Genomic DNA, 17,990 nt, shown 5'->3' with positions numbered 1-17,990 from the left:
AAGATGCACCTCTTTAAAGTAGCATACCAAACCTCCTGATCTAGTCCCCTACCCCTACCATATGGCCCCTGCCCCTATCTATGGCTTTCCACTTTTGTCTATCATGTACCCTTCCTGCCTTGCACCTTCTGTACTACCCTCACCCCGCTTGTGTCCCAAAAACTGCATACCACATGTTATTGTCACATTGCTGTGTTCCCCCTTGCTCCACCTCCTGTCCCTGTACCTTCTGTATCACCCCACTCCCTTTGTTTCCAAATAATTGAATACCACATGTAACTCTTGTCATTTCTACAATTTTCGCATTGTTTGTGTTCCCCGTGTGCCTTGATAGCACTGCGGAATAGTTGGCGCTATACAAAGAAAGATTATTATTAAAATATAAATATATATTTAAATTTATAGAATAATAAAAGTTTATTAACAAGAATTCAGCGATGCGACGCTACAGTCTTATGTTCTATAGTCACAATAAACATTGTTCAATTAACACGCATAATCCACTAAAATATGTTAGAAGGTAAATAGGATTAGCAAAATCTCCACAGTGGTGTTTAAAAAAACAACTTGAATTGGCTATTAAGTATGCCGGTAATGGATTGCTATATTATACCATACTACATGGTGCATTATACCCGTTAGCCTGGTGTTCTAAGATGTGGTAGGGGATCTGTACACAGAAATAAGAGCATGGGCAAATTGTGAAAGAACGTAGCAACAATGTGCACCACACAGCCAAGCCAACAGATCGTAAAAGCCTACGTTTTCCATGTGGTTTCAGACAAAAGAGTGAACAAACACATACAGTAAATGCTAATTAACTCCTCAGTGACGGCCAATACACCTTAAGGGCTTGGTCAAAAATGCGCTTCACGGAAGTGCCAAATGTGCATGACTGAAGCTCCGTGCCTTTTTTTACATGTGCCTAAAATAGTGTGTGCAGGACTTCAACAGGAAAAGTTTCAGATTCCTGTTCACTGGAGCAGCTGTGCTTGTAGAATCGCAGCTGCTCCATGAAGGTCCCCTCATCACAGTGTTCACTGATGATGGCAGTCCCCGCGGGCACGAAAGAATCCCCTGCCACAGCTGTGGCAGAGGACCACAATGCTATCCCATTGCTTTCGATGGGGCCGGCGCTGCTGCCGCCCCATTGAAAGCAATGGGATGCAGGCAACCAGCGGTGATTTTCAGGGGGGGGGGAATTGAAATATAAGCCCTACCCCAAAAATCATCCGTATCTGTTAAAAAATAAAATGTAACTCATTTAGAAGCTTTGTCCGGCTCTTCTCCTCATCCCCATCAGTCTTCATCTGTATTGTGGTTGCTGGGGATTGAAAAATTCCCACCTCTAGAAAGCGCTGTCTTTGATTGGATGAGCACTGTGACCAATCAGAGAAAGGACTCAGCCCTTGAATGACAGCTGAGCGCTGTCTCTCATTCGTCAGAGTGCTCAGTCAAAAAAAGGCAGCGCCTCCCCCCCCCCCAAGTGTTCAGTGATGAGGGGACTCCCCGCGGGGATTAACAAACATCACACAATGTCTTTACACACAGCACGGACCTTACTGACGCATATTATAGGCATGCATGTCCTATCTTTCGCAGGTGCGAGTATTTTGCGCCTCTAAAAAACGGACATGGGAACATTGCATAGGGAACCAATGGTTCTAATAGACGCAATTTTCTTTTGCTCACTAATGGGCTTTTAACCTGCATCTATATCTTTTAAAGGTGGCAGCTTGGCTGACTACTGACAGCCAGGCTCCTGCTCTAACCATCAGATATGGAGAAACTTTACATGCCACAATCAATAGCAACTGCAGCATTTAAGCAGAGGATCCTTTTGTCCCCTATTGTTACACCACACTGTGATTCCAGGGTATCAGTGGGTTCCCATTACAGTCAGAAGCCTGACAAAGGCCTCCATGTTTACCATGTAACTTAGCCTATTAGACTTCCAGCAGACAGGTTGCTGTCATAAACTTAGTAGAATGCACTACATAAGTAATGCAGTATATAATCCTAGCAATTAAACTATTGCATTTTTAAAGTCTCCTTGAAGGACTAAAAAACTGTGTCAGAAGCATTTAATAAAGTTTAACTTTAAAAAACTTTTTTTAAAAATCCAGGTTTAAAAAAACGCATTTTTCCCCACAAAAAAACTTTTTTTAAATGACCAAAGTGCTAAAGACATTTTTTAAAAAGCAACACGTGATAGGTATTACTGTATTCGTAACAGCCCAACAATAAAAACACTTTGGTATGTATCTCGTTTGGTGTACACCATAAAAACAATTTTTAAAACGTGTGCCAGAATTGCTATTTTTTTTTTGTTTGCCTCCCAGAAAAATCCAATTGAAAGCGATCCAAAGGTTACATGTACCTCAAAATGGTATCAATAAAAGCTACAACTCCTCCTGTAGAAACAACACCTCACAGAGCTCCTTTACCAGAAAGCTAACAATGCTATCGATCTTAGGCCTCGGTCACATGGGCATTTTTTCCCGCGATTTGCAGATCGCATGACGGATGAGCATCCGCAAATCGTGTGACCGGGGCCGAAAAATCTGCTCCTAGCCGTGTTTCATTAGAAATGGGCCGGAGCAGTGCAGCGCTGTCCAGCGCATTGAATTCAATGGAGCCGGCAATACAGCCGGCTCCATTGAAAGCAATGGGCTGTGGGCGATCTCACGATGAATTTTCGGGAAGGGCTTAAAAATATAAGCCCTTCCCTGAAAATCATCCAAAACTGTGTAAAAAGTAAAAAAAAAAATATACTCACCTTGTCCCGGCAGACGGAGTTCAGCCGCGGCCGGCCGGCAGTTCTCCTGAACTGCTGTGAGTAGTATTCAGCAGTCGGGGATTTAAAATCCCTGCCTGCTGAATGAGCTGCCTCTGATTGGTCACAGCCTCACCAATCAGAGGCAGCTCTCACTCACCCATTCATGAATTCATGAATGGGTGAGTGAGTGCTGCCTCTGATTGGCTCAGCGCAGGGACCAATCAATGGCAGCTCTCAGCTGTCATTCAGGGTGGTTTTGGAAGCCAGCTGGTAACAGCAGCTAAGTGGTCAAACCCCTGACCAATGGAACCTTGTTTCTCAAGAAGATGTTCACTTCTGTCCAGCAGCATCTGTGTCATATTACCTCCACTCAAGTTACATTTGATTATAAATCATATTTCAATAAGAGATGTAGAGACCGATTTTAAGGCAGGCACTTCGTACGATATTTCTATATTTTTGTCCACCCCCTGTATGTACAGCACACTCAACAATGTTTCATAACAGAAATGTAGAGATACTGCATTCCTAGAGGGGTCTCTAAGTGGTACCTAAAACTGTTTTTTTTTGCCTTTCAGCCCACAAAGTACACCTATACGACTTGTGCCTCAAATTAGGATAGAGCTTGAACCAGAACAAGACACTTATTTCTGGAGAAGCCGGGGAATAGAGACAACATTGTGACACAATGAACCACTTCCTTTATCTTTTTGGACTTTTACTAGCCAAAAATTAAACCTCCAACACTTCACTGGCTTTGATGTTTGTCTTGGTAGCATTCTGTAAAAGGCTTTTGCTGCCTAAAGTGCTTCCACTGTGACATAAACATCCCGGCTAAGTAAACCAACCAGTCCTATAATATAATACGTCATTTTTTTGCCTTTTTGACTGTATATCCCAATGCTAGACAGAAGACAATGCCTGGTGAACTTTTGATAAATACCATTCTTTCATGCAGGTCTTTCTGTCTTGGTAAATCAACTATGCAATATAATGTAGAATGATAGATACGTACACTCCGTATGGTAGAAATGCTTATGTGTCTCTCGAAAATGTAGAACCATAGTATTAACCACAGTAATTATATATTGGTACTTGACTGATGATGTATTGATTATAAAGAACCAATTGCCATAAGGTAAAACGCCCCATTGTTATGTATCTTATATTTGAATATACTATGTCAACGCTGAAGAGTATTTAATACATTCTAGCTTATGTCTTTAAATTATGGGGCCTAACCTTCAACTTATATATTGTTAATTTTTTTTAACTTTTTTAATGACTGTAAAGAAAAATGAATCTTTTTTTTTCCTGCAGCAGGAAACATAGTTTTAAGTAGTAGGTCTACCTCTTATTTGTAGAAACTGGCTTTTCTGTACGAATGTCTTGTATACAATGTGATTTATATTATAACACAAATATTCGTTCTTTAGGGCTCAATGAAATCTAAGTGTTTTGTACTTGTTTTGAACTGATCAACGAAGTCATTTCAGAGGTAGAATATGATTTTTTTAATGATGTGATGAGGGAGGCCGGGTTTAACTTATAATCCATTACTTTAAGTGGTGTGAAAAGTATTTATAATTATATAGGCAATAATTAATCATAGTGACTGGTGACAGGGATCAATAAGCATAGAGATGCTGATTGTTTTACAGAAGAAACTGCTAACTATGGTATCGATATAACTTCTAAACTCCTCCTTGTGGTATATCTTTATTAGTTATTTTTGCTGCTAGGACTGACTTTCAATCATTTCATTACAAAAAAAATTCCATTGGTTGCGGTTGGAAATCATCAACGAGTGTGTTGCGGGGCAGATGGATCTATTATCCTTCTGATGTTTCTCTTCTTCGCACAGTTAAGTGTTATTGTAGCTATTCAAATGTTAAAAAGGGCTGCAGGTCACCTTTGTGAGGCTTTTCCGGGATTTTGGGCATTTTTTCTATTGATGGCCTATTTTAAGGACAGGTAATCAATAGATGATCGGCGAGAGTCTGCCACTCAGGATCTCTGCTGATCAGCTGATTCCTGGCATGACTGTCAGTATAGGCAGTGCAGAAAGCAGATCATGCCATCCACACTGCAGCAATCTGTTTGGCAGTGCAGGCGCAGCTCAAGTTGAATTCAATGTAAGCTGTACCTCTACTACCAATCTGGGCTGCTGCAGTAAGCATGATGTAATCTGCTTCCTGCACTGTCTTTACTGACAGCTTTGCTGAGGATCCTGAGCGGCAGAGTCACGGCACTCCTCTATTGATGACCTATCATGAGGATAGGTCTACAATAGAAAAAAATATCCAAAGTCCTGGAAAACTCCTTTAAAGACGATTTAACATCTCAAGCTTTTTTGACAACCATAGTTGGATTTTAGACTGCCATATGCATCTATCGTCTTTATAGCTGCAGTCATCAGACATAGTCTTTATTAACTGAGCAAACCCTAAAAGATTATATAATGTAAAAAGCCAAAAAGCACTAACCAAAGTTGGAACTCACTGTAGATGTGATTATTTCTAATACCACGGCTACTAAACTTCTTGTTGATGATTTCCAAGTAACAATGTTTTTTTTCTACATTGCACATAGTAAATCATGAACTAAATTATTGAAAACAGTAAAAGTAATAAAGATATGCTACAAAGATACTATTAAAAGCGTTCTGTTTATATCACCATTGTTGGAGTTTCACTTTAGCACAATTTGTGTAATTGATAAAGTTTATCAAATTTATGTGTGTGAAATAGAAAAGGACGCAAACTATTTTCTTGTTTAACTGGCATGAAAACTTACGCTATTTGCCCTTCCAGTCTCCTGTTTTACCAATATGATGGGATCATAAAACAGTAAATACAGGTACAATATGCAGCATACAAAATGTCAGCATAGTATTATGTAGGCCATGATTCAGTTATACAAATATATTGCTCCTATATTTTACCATACTGTCCTTAACATTCCATTTACCACGTAAGTAAAACTCCACTTTGGAGACCGAATGATTATATTTTGACTGATATAATGTTATTTATGGGAATGTCCCATATGCTTTACTTACATTTTTTTAGTCAATATACAGTACATTACATAGACTGCCATTCAGTGGTCATTTTTTATAATGATACATTTAATATATACCAATGTATCAAAGTTTAACTTAAAACATTAAATAACCTTTGGCACAGAACGTTTTCTTGCCTTCTCAATAGCTTCTCAATGGCCCTTTTTTGCATTTAGATAACTTGTTGCAGCAAGTTATTAGAATTAGGTTAAACTTTATTACATCTGTATACTATAATTAGTCTATCATTCCATAAAGAGCAACTAAAGGGTATGTCTACTTTCCATAGGCTCCAATTATTAAAACTTAGAAAGTGGCTGATCTGCTCATCAATAACAGTTGATCACGTGGGGTCACAGCAACCTCTCATAATCATCGTGTCATAGGAAGCAGCAACTCAACATGGGACTACCCAAAGTGCGCAAACTCTTTAAGTGCTACATTCTAGGAAAATATTGTTGACATGGATCCATATAGAAAGAGCCCGGATAGGGTAGGACCTCCAACTGCTGTTTCATTTTTTTACTTGCAACTACTTTAGTTATAACATATAGATACTCTAGTGCGAACGAAATAATGCACAGTATTTAAAAAAATCTGTTCCGGTTTATGTCTCCTTTTCTATGGCACATGCATAGCATTGAAATACTGACAGTTTTTCCATTATTTTACTACTAAGTCTTCCAATTGCAAATCATTTTTATTGTACTTGAATTGTATTAACTGCTGATTTTTAACTTATAATGTGTTATTTTAAACTGAAAAGCAATGTGAGCTGTTTGGTGTTAACATTTCCTGTCATGGGACAAAGCTTTTCTATACTGTATGTTTTCTTATATTGATGTAAAAAGATAAAATAAAAAAAAAAATTACGATGTGAAAGCCCCTTTGCTACACAATAAAGCCATGCCAGACCTTTTCCTATTACCTTATTCTTCTGCCACTTTTTACATTGTACCCTGGCAGGTAAATTGCTGTTATAGGGACAAATATGTTCATCAAAATCACCACTCAGTGAATTCCCGCATTCTCATTGGCTTCAATAGATGATGCGAATGTTGATGTAGATGGTAGTTTAGATCCACTAATGGTCTCCATGACAAACTTGCCGGAAAGTGTTTTCATAATGGTGATTCCAAAATAGAGAGATACAGGTGTTGGGTCTTAAATCAATGATTTTTACCCAAAGAAATAAAATAATGAAAAAGGTCTGTCACACTCTAATGTGCACTAAATGGGCATCTATTTAATGCTTTTAATAGTCTTTTTTAAAACTCTTTACCATTCTTCTTCTCTATAAACTTTATTGATATAAGCACTGAAAAGTGGTTATTTTTATGCTGCCTTTAGCCCTGAAATTGCCTAAAAATGCACAATTTATGCTTTTCTCACTGTTGTGCCGGTGACCTCATAAGCACAATTCTTAAAGTGAACCTATTGAGGATGTAAGTGTTGTGTACGTTGTCCTGCTCACAGTGGGATCAGCCATCTTGTTCTTTGCTAGTGACATTACACATTTTGGCCTCAACTAAAGGTTGTCCTGTCAAGTTACTAATACCAAGTGAACTGGCTGAATATTGGGTGACTCTTAAAAAATAGTTTCCACCTCTCTAACAAGGTATTGGTGTTCTTTTCAAAGAACTTTTTTCTTGTCTTGAATCTAAATTAGTTTTACATGACACACTTCCTTTAAGAACAATTAAGAAGGCTGAAATACTAAGAAATGTTGCAAAAGCAACTTACAATTTGGGGTTGATTTTTGGGGTGCTTCTTTTTACTGTTGTTTTCTTATGGATCTCTTGGATTCATTGCTTCCGCTTGTCCCATATCTATGCTTTTGATCTACAAGTGTTAACACAATTTTTAATTTATAGCCTGTAATATGGCTAATCTTTGTAGTAATTGTATTATTTTGAGAGAGGAAGAGCAGAAAAAAAAAGTTTAAAAGACTGAACTGCGCTTTCCTACTCTCTTACAGTATACTGTATCCTGTAGACAGTCTGTATGTCTTTTGTTAGACATGCCGGCTTTTGTATGAAATGAGACGCGATCAAACATGGAGCAGATGAAGAAAGCAACAGAGACTGTAGTGATTTTCTTTCCAGTAACAATGAGCATTAATTATGATGACGATATAGTATTTTGCAATTTTTTGAAGCTTTCTATTGTGACTTTTATGGAATCAAGAGAATGAAGATATTTAGCATTTATATTTTTCAAAATTAAATGTATATTGAAAATAAAGTAACTTTATGCAGCGTTGTGCACTGATGTCTTTATTCCAAATAATTTGATGACATCTCTAAGAGGTATGAGTGATGGGGCTAAATGTGCTGCTGTTAAACATCAGGTCACTTGGGAGGGATGTAAAGTCATTAGCTACGTCTAAAACATGACAGGACAATCTTCTTAGTGCTAAACATGGTAGCTGGCCTCTGGCACAGGAAGAGGAGGGTATATATGATTGGCTTCTGATGCGCTGATTCATTGTAACCGCAAAAAGAGAATTGTGACAAGAGGACAAATAGGAGGCGGTAAGTACCCTTCTGCTTAGTTGGGGACTTTCTTTTGCAGGAGTTTCACTGTAGCTTGTACTGTTTGAACTATATTTGTCTGGCACAGTTATGGGCAGTATTTAGGGCTGATAATACTGGCACCAAATTTTGTTGGTGGGGTCATATATAAGAAATATCTAAAAAGTAAATAACTGTTGTTGCTTATGGTAATCTTATACCTGGAACCTAAATGCTGGAACTCTTTTTGTTCTAACTCTTCTGTTTTCTATAATGTTCAGTGTGTATACAGTAGTGTGTAAAAGTTTTAGAGGAGGTATGGAAAAAATGCTGCGAAGTTAGAATTTTTTTTCAAAGACAGAAGGCATTTGATTGACTCCAAATGTATTCTGCAGTAGGACAACAACCCCAAACATACAGCCAATGTCATTAAGACTAGCTGCAGTGTAAAGAAGAACAAGGAATCCTGGAAGTGATAATATGGCCCCCGCAGAGCCTACAGGTACAGATGATTTGTGTTTAGTTCTCCAAGATGTTTCGAACAATCTCCCTGCTGAGTTATTTCAAAAATGATGTGTAAATGTACCTAGAAGAACTGATGCTGTTTTGAAGGCAAAGTGAGGTCACACCAAATTTTAGTGTGATTCAGATTTCTCTTTTGTTCTGTTACATCCGACCTGAGCATCAGAAGACAAATGCGAATAGAAGGGGAATGCACATAAACAGACACCAAAACAGACTGAACAGTAAGCGGGAACAATGACTGACAAATGCCAAAACACTTACCATGAATACGAAATGCATAAGCAGATGGAATAGCTAAGTATTACGAGGTATTGGTTTGTATTTTGGCTAAGATACTTAAGCTCATGAACCCACGACAAGGGTCCTTGTTGTCTTGTGAGTCCCTACTCTAAGAAGACCATTCAAACCTCAAACAGAGTCCTGCCTGCAAGCAGGGTGATCATCCCCATAGAGACAGCTCTATGCTGGAACCTAGGTGCCAGGCTTGCCATCAATGGTAAACAGCATACAAGCTGAAGAGGACACTGTCCACACCAACAGACAAGGAAATCCCAACCAGAACCTCATGCATGCAGCAACACCACGCAAAACATGCAAGACTCCAAACACCAGGGTACTGAGAGGGAATGAGGAGAAAGATAAATGACCAGCTCCCTCTAATAAGAGGGGCTGGTATTTATATTCAGCAGATTGATGGTGATTGGCTGGCCGGAGAACTCCACACACAGCCATCTCAATCATCCCATGCCTGTGGAAGTGTGCTCCTGGAAACCCATAGAACTCCAGGTTCCAGAGCACAGTGTGACATGTTCATTCACTTTGCATTTTGATAATTGACAAAAAAACTATTAACACTTCTAGATTTTAAAGCATTCTTAATTTGCAGCATTTTTTTCACACCTGCTTAAAGCTTTTACACAGTACTGTATGTGACCATCACTTTGTCTTTAAGAGTTATTTTTTGTTTGGAAATTTCCACAGCAGTTCTGCGTTTGGCTACTGGCACTGATATGGCCAAGTAATCCGTAGTACATTAATCTTTATAACAGTCATTTCTAATGGCACCAATCAAACTGCTTTAGAATATCTCATGTATTAGCCTTGAACCCATTTTATTAATTACTTAAGAAAAATGCCAACCTTGTTCTTTCACGTATCTATTATTATATTAGTTTTATTTTTTTTCCTTCACCTCATGTTAATATTAAACCTTAAGATTGGGAAATGAGTTTCAGTTGGATAGTGACATTTGTAGGCAGGCATTTCTCGTCACTTTATCTCAGTTGCAGTTTAGTGAAAGAAAGAGTTCCACATAAATACAAGGAGGTAATATGTAATCAGTGAGTGTCTATCAGGAGGTCAATGTGCACATGTATTATTAATATCAGAAGTATAATGCAAGGTAGATAATCCATGTATCTCATAGACTTTGCACTTACACATGTTATCGACATGAGCAATGTTTTACACACTAGGACTGCAACTGAAAATGCTCTTCAGCTTTCAGATGAATGCAAATATATGACAAGTGTAACGATAACTACAATTTCTTACATTATGTGCAATATCTTTGGGTATTTAGCCAGTGTTAGCTGGTCTTTATTTGCAGTTTGGCCTTGATAACAATACTGCTTCTATGGTTCTAAATTTAGGGTAATTGTTTCTTATTTCCCAAGGGGGCTCTACAGTGCCTCTATTCACATCTCAATGCTACTCTTGAGTAAGTCAGTATCCACTGAGTTACACAATGGAGAAACTAAATTTTAATGCAAAGTTGTGTGAGTTGAAGTTAACTTTGCCTTTAAGAATTATTCTTCAAGGGCTTGGGAACCAGAGATAATTGACATACTACCTCCCCCCACCCCCCAACCCCGCATGTACACCCACTGCACTGCAAACTGATAGACAGGAACTCAACCAGCATTTAGTCCATATAAAAACGTGGATAGTTTATCTATTTATATAGTCACGTAGGTTAGTCAAAGTAACATGTAAGTGTATTAGAAGGTTCTCTAGTATCCTCAAGCTATCCGATAAAAATGTTATCCAGTTGTACTGATGGCCTATCTGCCGGATAGGTTCTCAATAGTATATTGGCATGGTTCCATTGCCTGGGACTCTCACCAATCATGTGCTCACCTGGCCAGCGTATTCGTATGCTGAGCTAATTTCTGCAGTAAGCAGACAACTCTGTTAGTACTGCATAACCAAGCTTGGTATTACAGGCTAAGTTCCCACTGAAATGAATTGGAATTTTTTTCCTGCAATACCAAGCCTGTTCGCTGCAGTAAGAATGGAGCTGTGTTCTTTCTACAGAAATCAGCTCAGGGGACAAGCATGCCGACATAGGTTAGGCCAACAGTAGTTCACAACTGGACAACCCTTTTTAGGGTAAGGTCACACAAATAGGATGCTGATATTCTGTTTTACTACAAATTGTTAAAGTTTTCAAATTGGTTGTTAGTGGCCATATGGCTTTCTAGGTAAAACTGCTATTCACTGGCAAAACCATGCAGCCATTAAAATCTATTTGAAAACTGTACTGTTGAATGATTAAACTGCGGGGTGGCACAGTTTTCAGCAATACTGTGGCTAAATCAGTGTTTCCCGAACTCCAGTGCTCACGACCTGCCCCCAACAGATGTCAATGTGTAAAAATGTCTGAAAATAATTACACCCCCTGTGAAGTACTATGCAAATATAAAAAATTGAAAAAAATCCTTGCGCTCATAAGAGGGTTGACAATTACAGGTAACAACTCCTTTATGAATTAGAGTGGAACACAAGACTTACTTTGAAGGAGGGGGGTATGGATTCATACACAGAAATCCCCTCCTGATGGTAGAAACCTAGGTAATCGCTTTGAAATGTTTCAGAGGAGTTCAGTTCTTGGTGTTAAATCTTCTTTGTTATTCATTACAAGACATACAAGTTTGCAGACATATAGTTGGCAACGCGTTTCAGTGCTATCCAAAGGCGTTGCCAACTATATGTCTGCAAACAACGCGCTACATGCATGTCACACACACAGCACTGCTACATACATTGTTCATCCCATACAACAGGGATCAGAAGCATCACAGCAGTGAAGATGAAGGACCTGTGATGACATCACCATCATACTCCACCCCTGATCACCTGACGGTGACGCCCTTAAAATCACAGAAAGGAAATAAACAGACAAAAATCACAGAAAGCAGCCATACTCACTGATACATTGATAAGAGGGCAGGCATATAAACCACATATCCCTCAACCAGCAGAGGCCAGATTGCTATATGGAGGATTCAAAAACAGATATGTGTGAGGACACTGATGAGACAACCACTCACAAACCTTCTTTATAATAAGGAGGGTGGTTGCTTAGTGTTATTTCCTGCACAAGAAAGTCAATACAGGGTGTCAGACCACATGATACGTGTAGTGCACCATGCAGGCTTGCAACCTATTAATGTCACCATATTTGAAACCATTGGGCTACCTTGCACTCCAAAGGTACACCACATGCTCCACATGGGTTTGTGAGTGACTTACATGCTCTGCCCCTGATCACATAACGAGGACGTCATCAAAAGTCCTAAATCCTTGTGCAGATTATGGGTGGACTTCAAAGCCCCAGCAGCCTTAGTTGCTATGGAATAACAAATGAACAGTTAGCCAGACAGCAGCCATGTGCATACAGGACTTGTGATGATGTCACTGTCATGTGACCAGGGGTGGAGCATGTAAGTCGCTCACAAACTCCCTCACTCATTCATGCATGGATGGACAGGTCGTTGTTAGTAGTTTTGTTATGGATTGGTACTAAGAATACTTGATAAATACCTGCCCCCCTTCCTAATTAGAAGTTTCAAGACCTGTGCATGTACGGGAAAAATCACTTTCACACACTGTTTAGCAAAAATGAAACTTCTTTATTCTAATCAAGCTGCATGGGGTTTTATAGATAGTATGCATAGTTAATACGTCATGAAGTACGAATCTGTAGCTGATTGGTTATTGCCCCTATTTGGGTCTCTTTCTCCAGGAGCTGACATCATGATCTGTGGTATCTTGGTTGCATTCTTGGACGGAGGCGCCATCTTGAGTTACATAGTGGGAGGGGGGAGCAAGTAGTTAATCAGGTCTTTAGCAGGTAGCTGTGTTAGTGGAATAGAAGGTAAAGCACATATTTGCACCAGGCATTTTACTTAGTTTATTACAATGCATTACAATCCCCCCTTAGGGCGCCCACCCACTGGCGTTTGCGATTTTCGTGCGTGAAAAACGCAGCGTTTTCCCCGCGTTTTCGTGGCGTTTTTTGCCGCGTTTTCGCGGCGTTTTCGCGGCTTTTCCATTAATTTCCATTGACTTTCATGGGTGCATTAGGAGAAAAATAAGGACACATATGCAACTTACAGTTCCTATGTTAAAAAACGCAACGCAACGCAAAAAAAAGCGCCAGTGGACAGGAGTACATTCAATTCTAATTGCTCTTGAGAAAAAACGCAAAACGCAAAGAAAAAAAAATCGCCAGTGGGTGGGCGCCCTTAAAATGACTATTTTATCTGTCCCTAATCCCTGGCCTATCTCATCTGTCTCTAGTGCCTCAGAACTCTTTTGCGGCGCACGTTAGTCGAGTCATGGCTATCCCATGACCGCCCTTGCCACGGGCTTTGCACATAGAGAAGTCAGATGCTGTCCCTATGGGCTTAAAGGTATTGTAATTACTTAGGGGAAAGAGTCTGCAGGGGGGTGTAGGATTTATCGTAGTCTGCTGGACTCTCCATGTTCAGCAGCACTGGCGAAGCATTGTCCACAGCCTTCTCACAGAGTTTCTTCAGGCAGGGTAGTACGCAGCTGATTATGATGATAAGGATAATTAGGATCACAAGTATGGTTATCCCTATATGGGCTAGCATTCTCTGCCACCCACTCATTTAACTAAAGTATTGGTCCCATGGGTCATTTATATCTGAGTTTTTCTTTAGGTCTACTGATAGGTCCTCTAGCTTTTTGATGGCTAAGGAGACTTTACTGTTTGGTCCTGTGTTGTTGGGGATGTATGTGCAGCAGGTCTCCCCTATCATTTTACATAGCCCTCCTTTTTCTGCTAAGATCATATCTAAGGCCATTCTATTTTGGATAGCCATGGAGGAGGTCAGTCCTAGCTGGTCTGCTGTAAGGCATCTTTGGTATAATAGACAAACCTCTGCTCATTGTAATAGATATAATTTATCCAATCTATGTTTTTGTTAACAGTGATGATGGGTGTTAGTGACTCAAATCCTGCTTTTATTTGTTCCCTGGCTTTGAATTCGTCGGGTACCCCACTTGGGACACCAATGGTATCTATGTAGACATGAGGGTCAAAGCTTCCCATGGGTGCACTACGTTTTTTTTCTATGGGAGTTGCTTACCTGTTCATCTGGGAGGTCATTGGTGAGGATGTGCAAAGGCATAAGAATTTTAGCCAAGGCACACTCCCCTGTCCAACTCCCCTCCAATCTGGTTCTCAATCTCATGTACCCACAAAGACAATAAATGTTCCCCAATAATTGGACCTGATTCTGTATCGCCTCCCCGCTCTTGTCGAGCAATACCCATCAGTGAAGTTCCCTATGAATCTCTTTGAACCCCGTCTATTTTTATAGCAGGTGTAGTTTACAGGGTAGACAGTGATCCCTTCTCCTGGGCAGGGAATTTTGGTGTTTATGCGGTACTCTTTTTTCCATCTCTCACAAACAGTGTGGTTGATGGAGGTGTTGGTGAAGAGTTTGAGGAAGCACTCCTCGCTCTCTTCAGGGATCTGCAGAGGGACAGTACCTAGCTGTCGCCTAGCACTTCCACACACATAGCAGTCAGACTTTTTGTGTTTGTCGGCATTATACTTCATCCACTCCAACCAGAGGTTCTGGTTGGAGAAGCCGGTTTTTACCATCATGGTGTCCTCAAAGGTAGGGCCAGCTATAGCTATCATGTTGTTTAAAGTCTGTATCTTAGGGCATAGGAGGTGGGCTACAGGTGCAGGACCTGGGGGAGGTTTCCACTTGGGGGCATCCGTCATTTACCCTAGTTTGAAGATAGTCTGAGCCCACTCCTATATTGGTTCCCAACAAACATGTTCCGGCATTCCCAGTGCTCAGTTTTTTTTATAGTTAGGGTGAGAGTCATGTTGAAGTCAGATCTTCCGATGTGGAGGCATCTGCCAGTCTTAAGTAGGGTCATGCGACTAATTAAGGATTTCTTGTTTCTGTTTTTCTTGTCTAAGGCACTCTGTGGTTTGCAGTCCAAGTCTGTACCTGTGTTCCACCCCACGGATCCCCAATAGCTACAGTCCTGTCCCCAGTAAGAATCCATGATGCATATGTATATTATGCCCGCATATCCGTAACACTGCCATGAAGCATGAGGGCAGGGGGATAGGTCACAATAATCAAAAAAGAATGTGACTACATGGGTGTTGGATGAATTGTACCAGAACGTAACTGTACCCTCATATGCCATCGACCAGGGGTTATAGTTCCCATCCTTTTTCTTGTAATGGCTACCTGAGATCTGTCCCCCTCCCCAGGCAGCCACAGTAGTAAAAGGACATATAGCATAATTATGCTTGCTCCTCAGGAGGCGGAGCCTTCTTGCAATAGGAGGCATGGATCCAGGAGCTCTTTCCATCTAGTTTCACTGAAGTTGCTGTGGTCAGTAGCACCTAGTAGTGACCGTCGTATTTAGGTTCAAGGGAGTGTTTTCACACAACATAGACCCAGTTCCCAGCGAGTAGATCATGGGTCCCCATGTTCGTCTCTGGATCTGGAATAGAAGAGAACACCTAAGCATGTACTTTGGTTAGTTCCTGTGCCAGGGACATCACATATTTAGTCAGTACATCAGACTGGAGCTGGAGCTGTTGGGGGAAATAGCAACCTAGTCTGGGGGCTGACCCGAACAAGATCTTGTATAGGGACAAGGAATGCTCCCCTTGGGGGGTGTAGCGGACACTGAACAGGAAAATGGGCATGCTCTCAGGCCAAGGCATGCCAGTCTCTTGTGACATTTTCAACATTCTGTTTTCAGGGTGCCATTAAGTCTTCTTCCTTCCCACTGCTCTGGGGATGGTAGGGGGTATGGAAGGCAAGGTTCACTCCTAGGGCTTCCCACACTTCTTTGGTCATGTTAACTGTGAAGGTTGGTCCTTGGTCACTCTCAATCACTTCCAGGACTCCGAATATACATACCACTTTGCTGAGTAGTTTCTTTGCTGTAGTCTTAGCAGTTATATTGGCCACTGCGTAGGCTTTCGGCCAGCCTGAGAACATATCCACTATTATCAGTGGGTACTCAAATCTGCTGCTCTTTGGCATCTGGATGTGGTCGATTTGAATCCTCTGAAAGGTGTACAGAGGCTTGACCAGGTGTTTTCAGGGGACTTTTTCTGTGTGTCCAGGATTGCATTCTGCACAGATAGAACACGATTTGCAGAATCTGTCGGTAAGGGAGGAGATGCCTGGGGCCATATAATACTTCTTGATTAGGGCATTCATCAGTGTCTTAGACAGGTGTGCAGGGCCATGTGGCCATTGTACTATGGCTGAGTATAGGCTTCCGGGTAGGCACGGTTTCCTGTTGACTTCATAGAGGCCATGTTTGTTGATTGTGGCTTTCTTCACCCAGAGGTCATTCTCTTCTTTGATGGATTTCTCATGTAATTCTTGAAGGTATCTTTTGTCCATGGGGTGGGCTTGCACCATCATCGCTGGTTCTGCTTCCACCTGACTCTCAATTCCCCATGGTCCTGCAGCTGCTTTCTTCGGTGCCATGTCTGCCAAGTGGTTTCCTTGTGCTTCTGCAGAGTTGAGCCTCCCATGGGCTTTTACTTTGAGTATGGCCATTTGAGTGGGCAGGAGGAGTGCATCCATTAGGTCCCTAATGGCCTCATGATGTTTTACAGGGGTGTCCACTGCAGTCAAGAATTTGTGTCTCTCTTAGATGACTTCAAAGTTATGGGCCACTCTAAAGGTGTACCTGGAGTTGGTGTAGACATTCGCTCTCTTTCCCTTGGAGAGCTTGCAGGCTGAGGTCAGTGCTTGGAGATTGGCCTTTTGGACAGACTTAGTGGGGGGCAGCTCTTGAGCTTGCAGGATGGTGTCTTCAGTGGTGACCACATAACCTGTGTGGAACTTGCCTTGGTTGTTGGCGTATCTGGAGCCATCAACAAAAATTGTGAGGTCTGGGATCTCCAGCGGCATGTTAAACACAGTAGGGAGATGTAAAGTTTCTTGTTTCATCACCTCAAAACAGTCAGGTTCATCAGGATTTAGGGGTTCTGTTTTCCCCTCAGAAATAGGGAGGAGGGTGGAAGGGTTCAGGATGATGCACCTCTGCAGGGTGACGTTGTCTGGGATTAGGAGAGAGCACTGAAGGTGGAGGTGTCTGGCTGCTGAAAGGTGCTTGGGTTGGGGTTTGTTCAGGATAGTAACAATGTCATAAGGGGCCAGAAGCACCAGTGAGTGCACAAGGATCAAGTCCGAGGTTTTGTTCAGTAGAACTTGGGCTGCAAAGACTGCCTGCAGGCAGGAGGGGCCACCGATTGGGTCCAGGCAAGAAGAGAAGTATTCGATGGGCCTGAGTCTGTTGCGGTGGGACTGTGAAGAGACCCCAGTAGCATGTCCTTGTCTTTCTGACACAAAGAGCATAATGGTCTTGTTGTAGTCCAGTAAGCCCAGTGCTGGGGCAGAGGAAATGGCCTGCTTGAGCAGGGTAAAGCTGGATAGCGCTTCTGGTGAGAGACTGAAAGGATTCATCTTTAAAGCATCGTACAGAGGTTGCAACAGTAGAGAGGCTTCTGGGATCCATGCTCTGCAGTAGGAGATGAGTACAAGGAAGCATAAAGTGCCTTTGGTTCTTGACGTAATGGGATCTGCTGTTTGTCAGTGTCTTAAGAACACAACTGATGTTGCGCACCACTGGAGCTTGGGTTTTGAGGCTTTGCACCCCTGACTGGCTAGGAAGCAGAGGAGACTCTTAGATGTCATTTCTGCCATGGGGAGGTCATCACCACAGAATAGCAGGTCATCCACATACTGAAGGAGGACAACATTTGAGTTCTCCAGCTGCCAAGTATTCAGAATGA

At 41.3% G+C, this 17,990-nt stretch overlaps 1 protein-coding gene across 3 annotated transcripts in view; it reads left to right on the top strand.

Annotated features, from left to right (window-relative positions):
- The window catches only part of SLC4A4 (solute carrier family 4 member 4), a 319,472-nt gene extending 311,366 nt beyond the window's left edge, over positions 1–8,106 (top strand). For all 3 annotated transcript variants that reach the window (XM_066574071.1, XM_066574073.1, XM_066574072.1), the window contains one exon: positions 3,358–8,106. In XM_066574071.1, coding sequence (XP_066430168.1) covers positions 3,358–3,463 — 106 coding nt within the window. In that variant the 3' untranslated portion in view covers positions 3,464–8,106. The remainder of the gene's footprint in view (positions 1–3,357) is intronic.
- The last annotated feature ends 9,884 nt before the right edge of the window (positions 8,107–17,990 follow it).

Source organism: Eleutherodactylus coqui, chromosome 7, assembly GCF_035609145.1.
Source record: "Eleutherodactylus coqui strain aEleCoq1 chromosome 7, aEleCoq1.hap1, whole genome shotgun sequence".
In the NCBI taxonomy this organism is placed as follows: Eukaryota; Metazoa; Chordata; class Amphibia; order Anura; family Eleutherodactylidae; genus Eleutherodactylus; species Eleutherodactylus coqui.
Note: the sequence above shows the minus strand (reverse complement) of the source record. Positions and strands in the feature narration are given on the sequence as shown.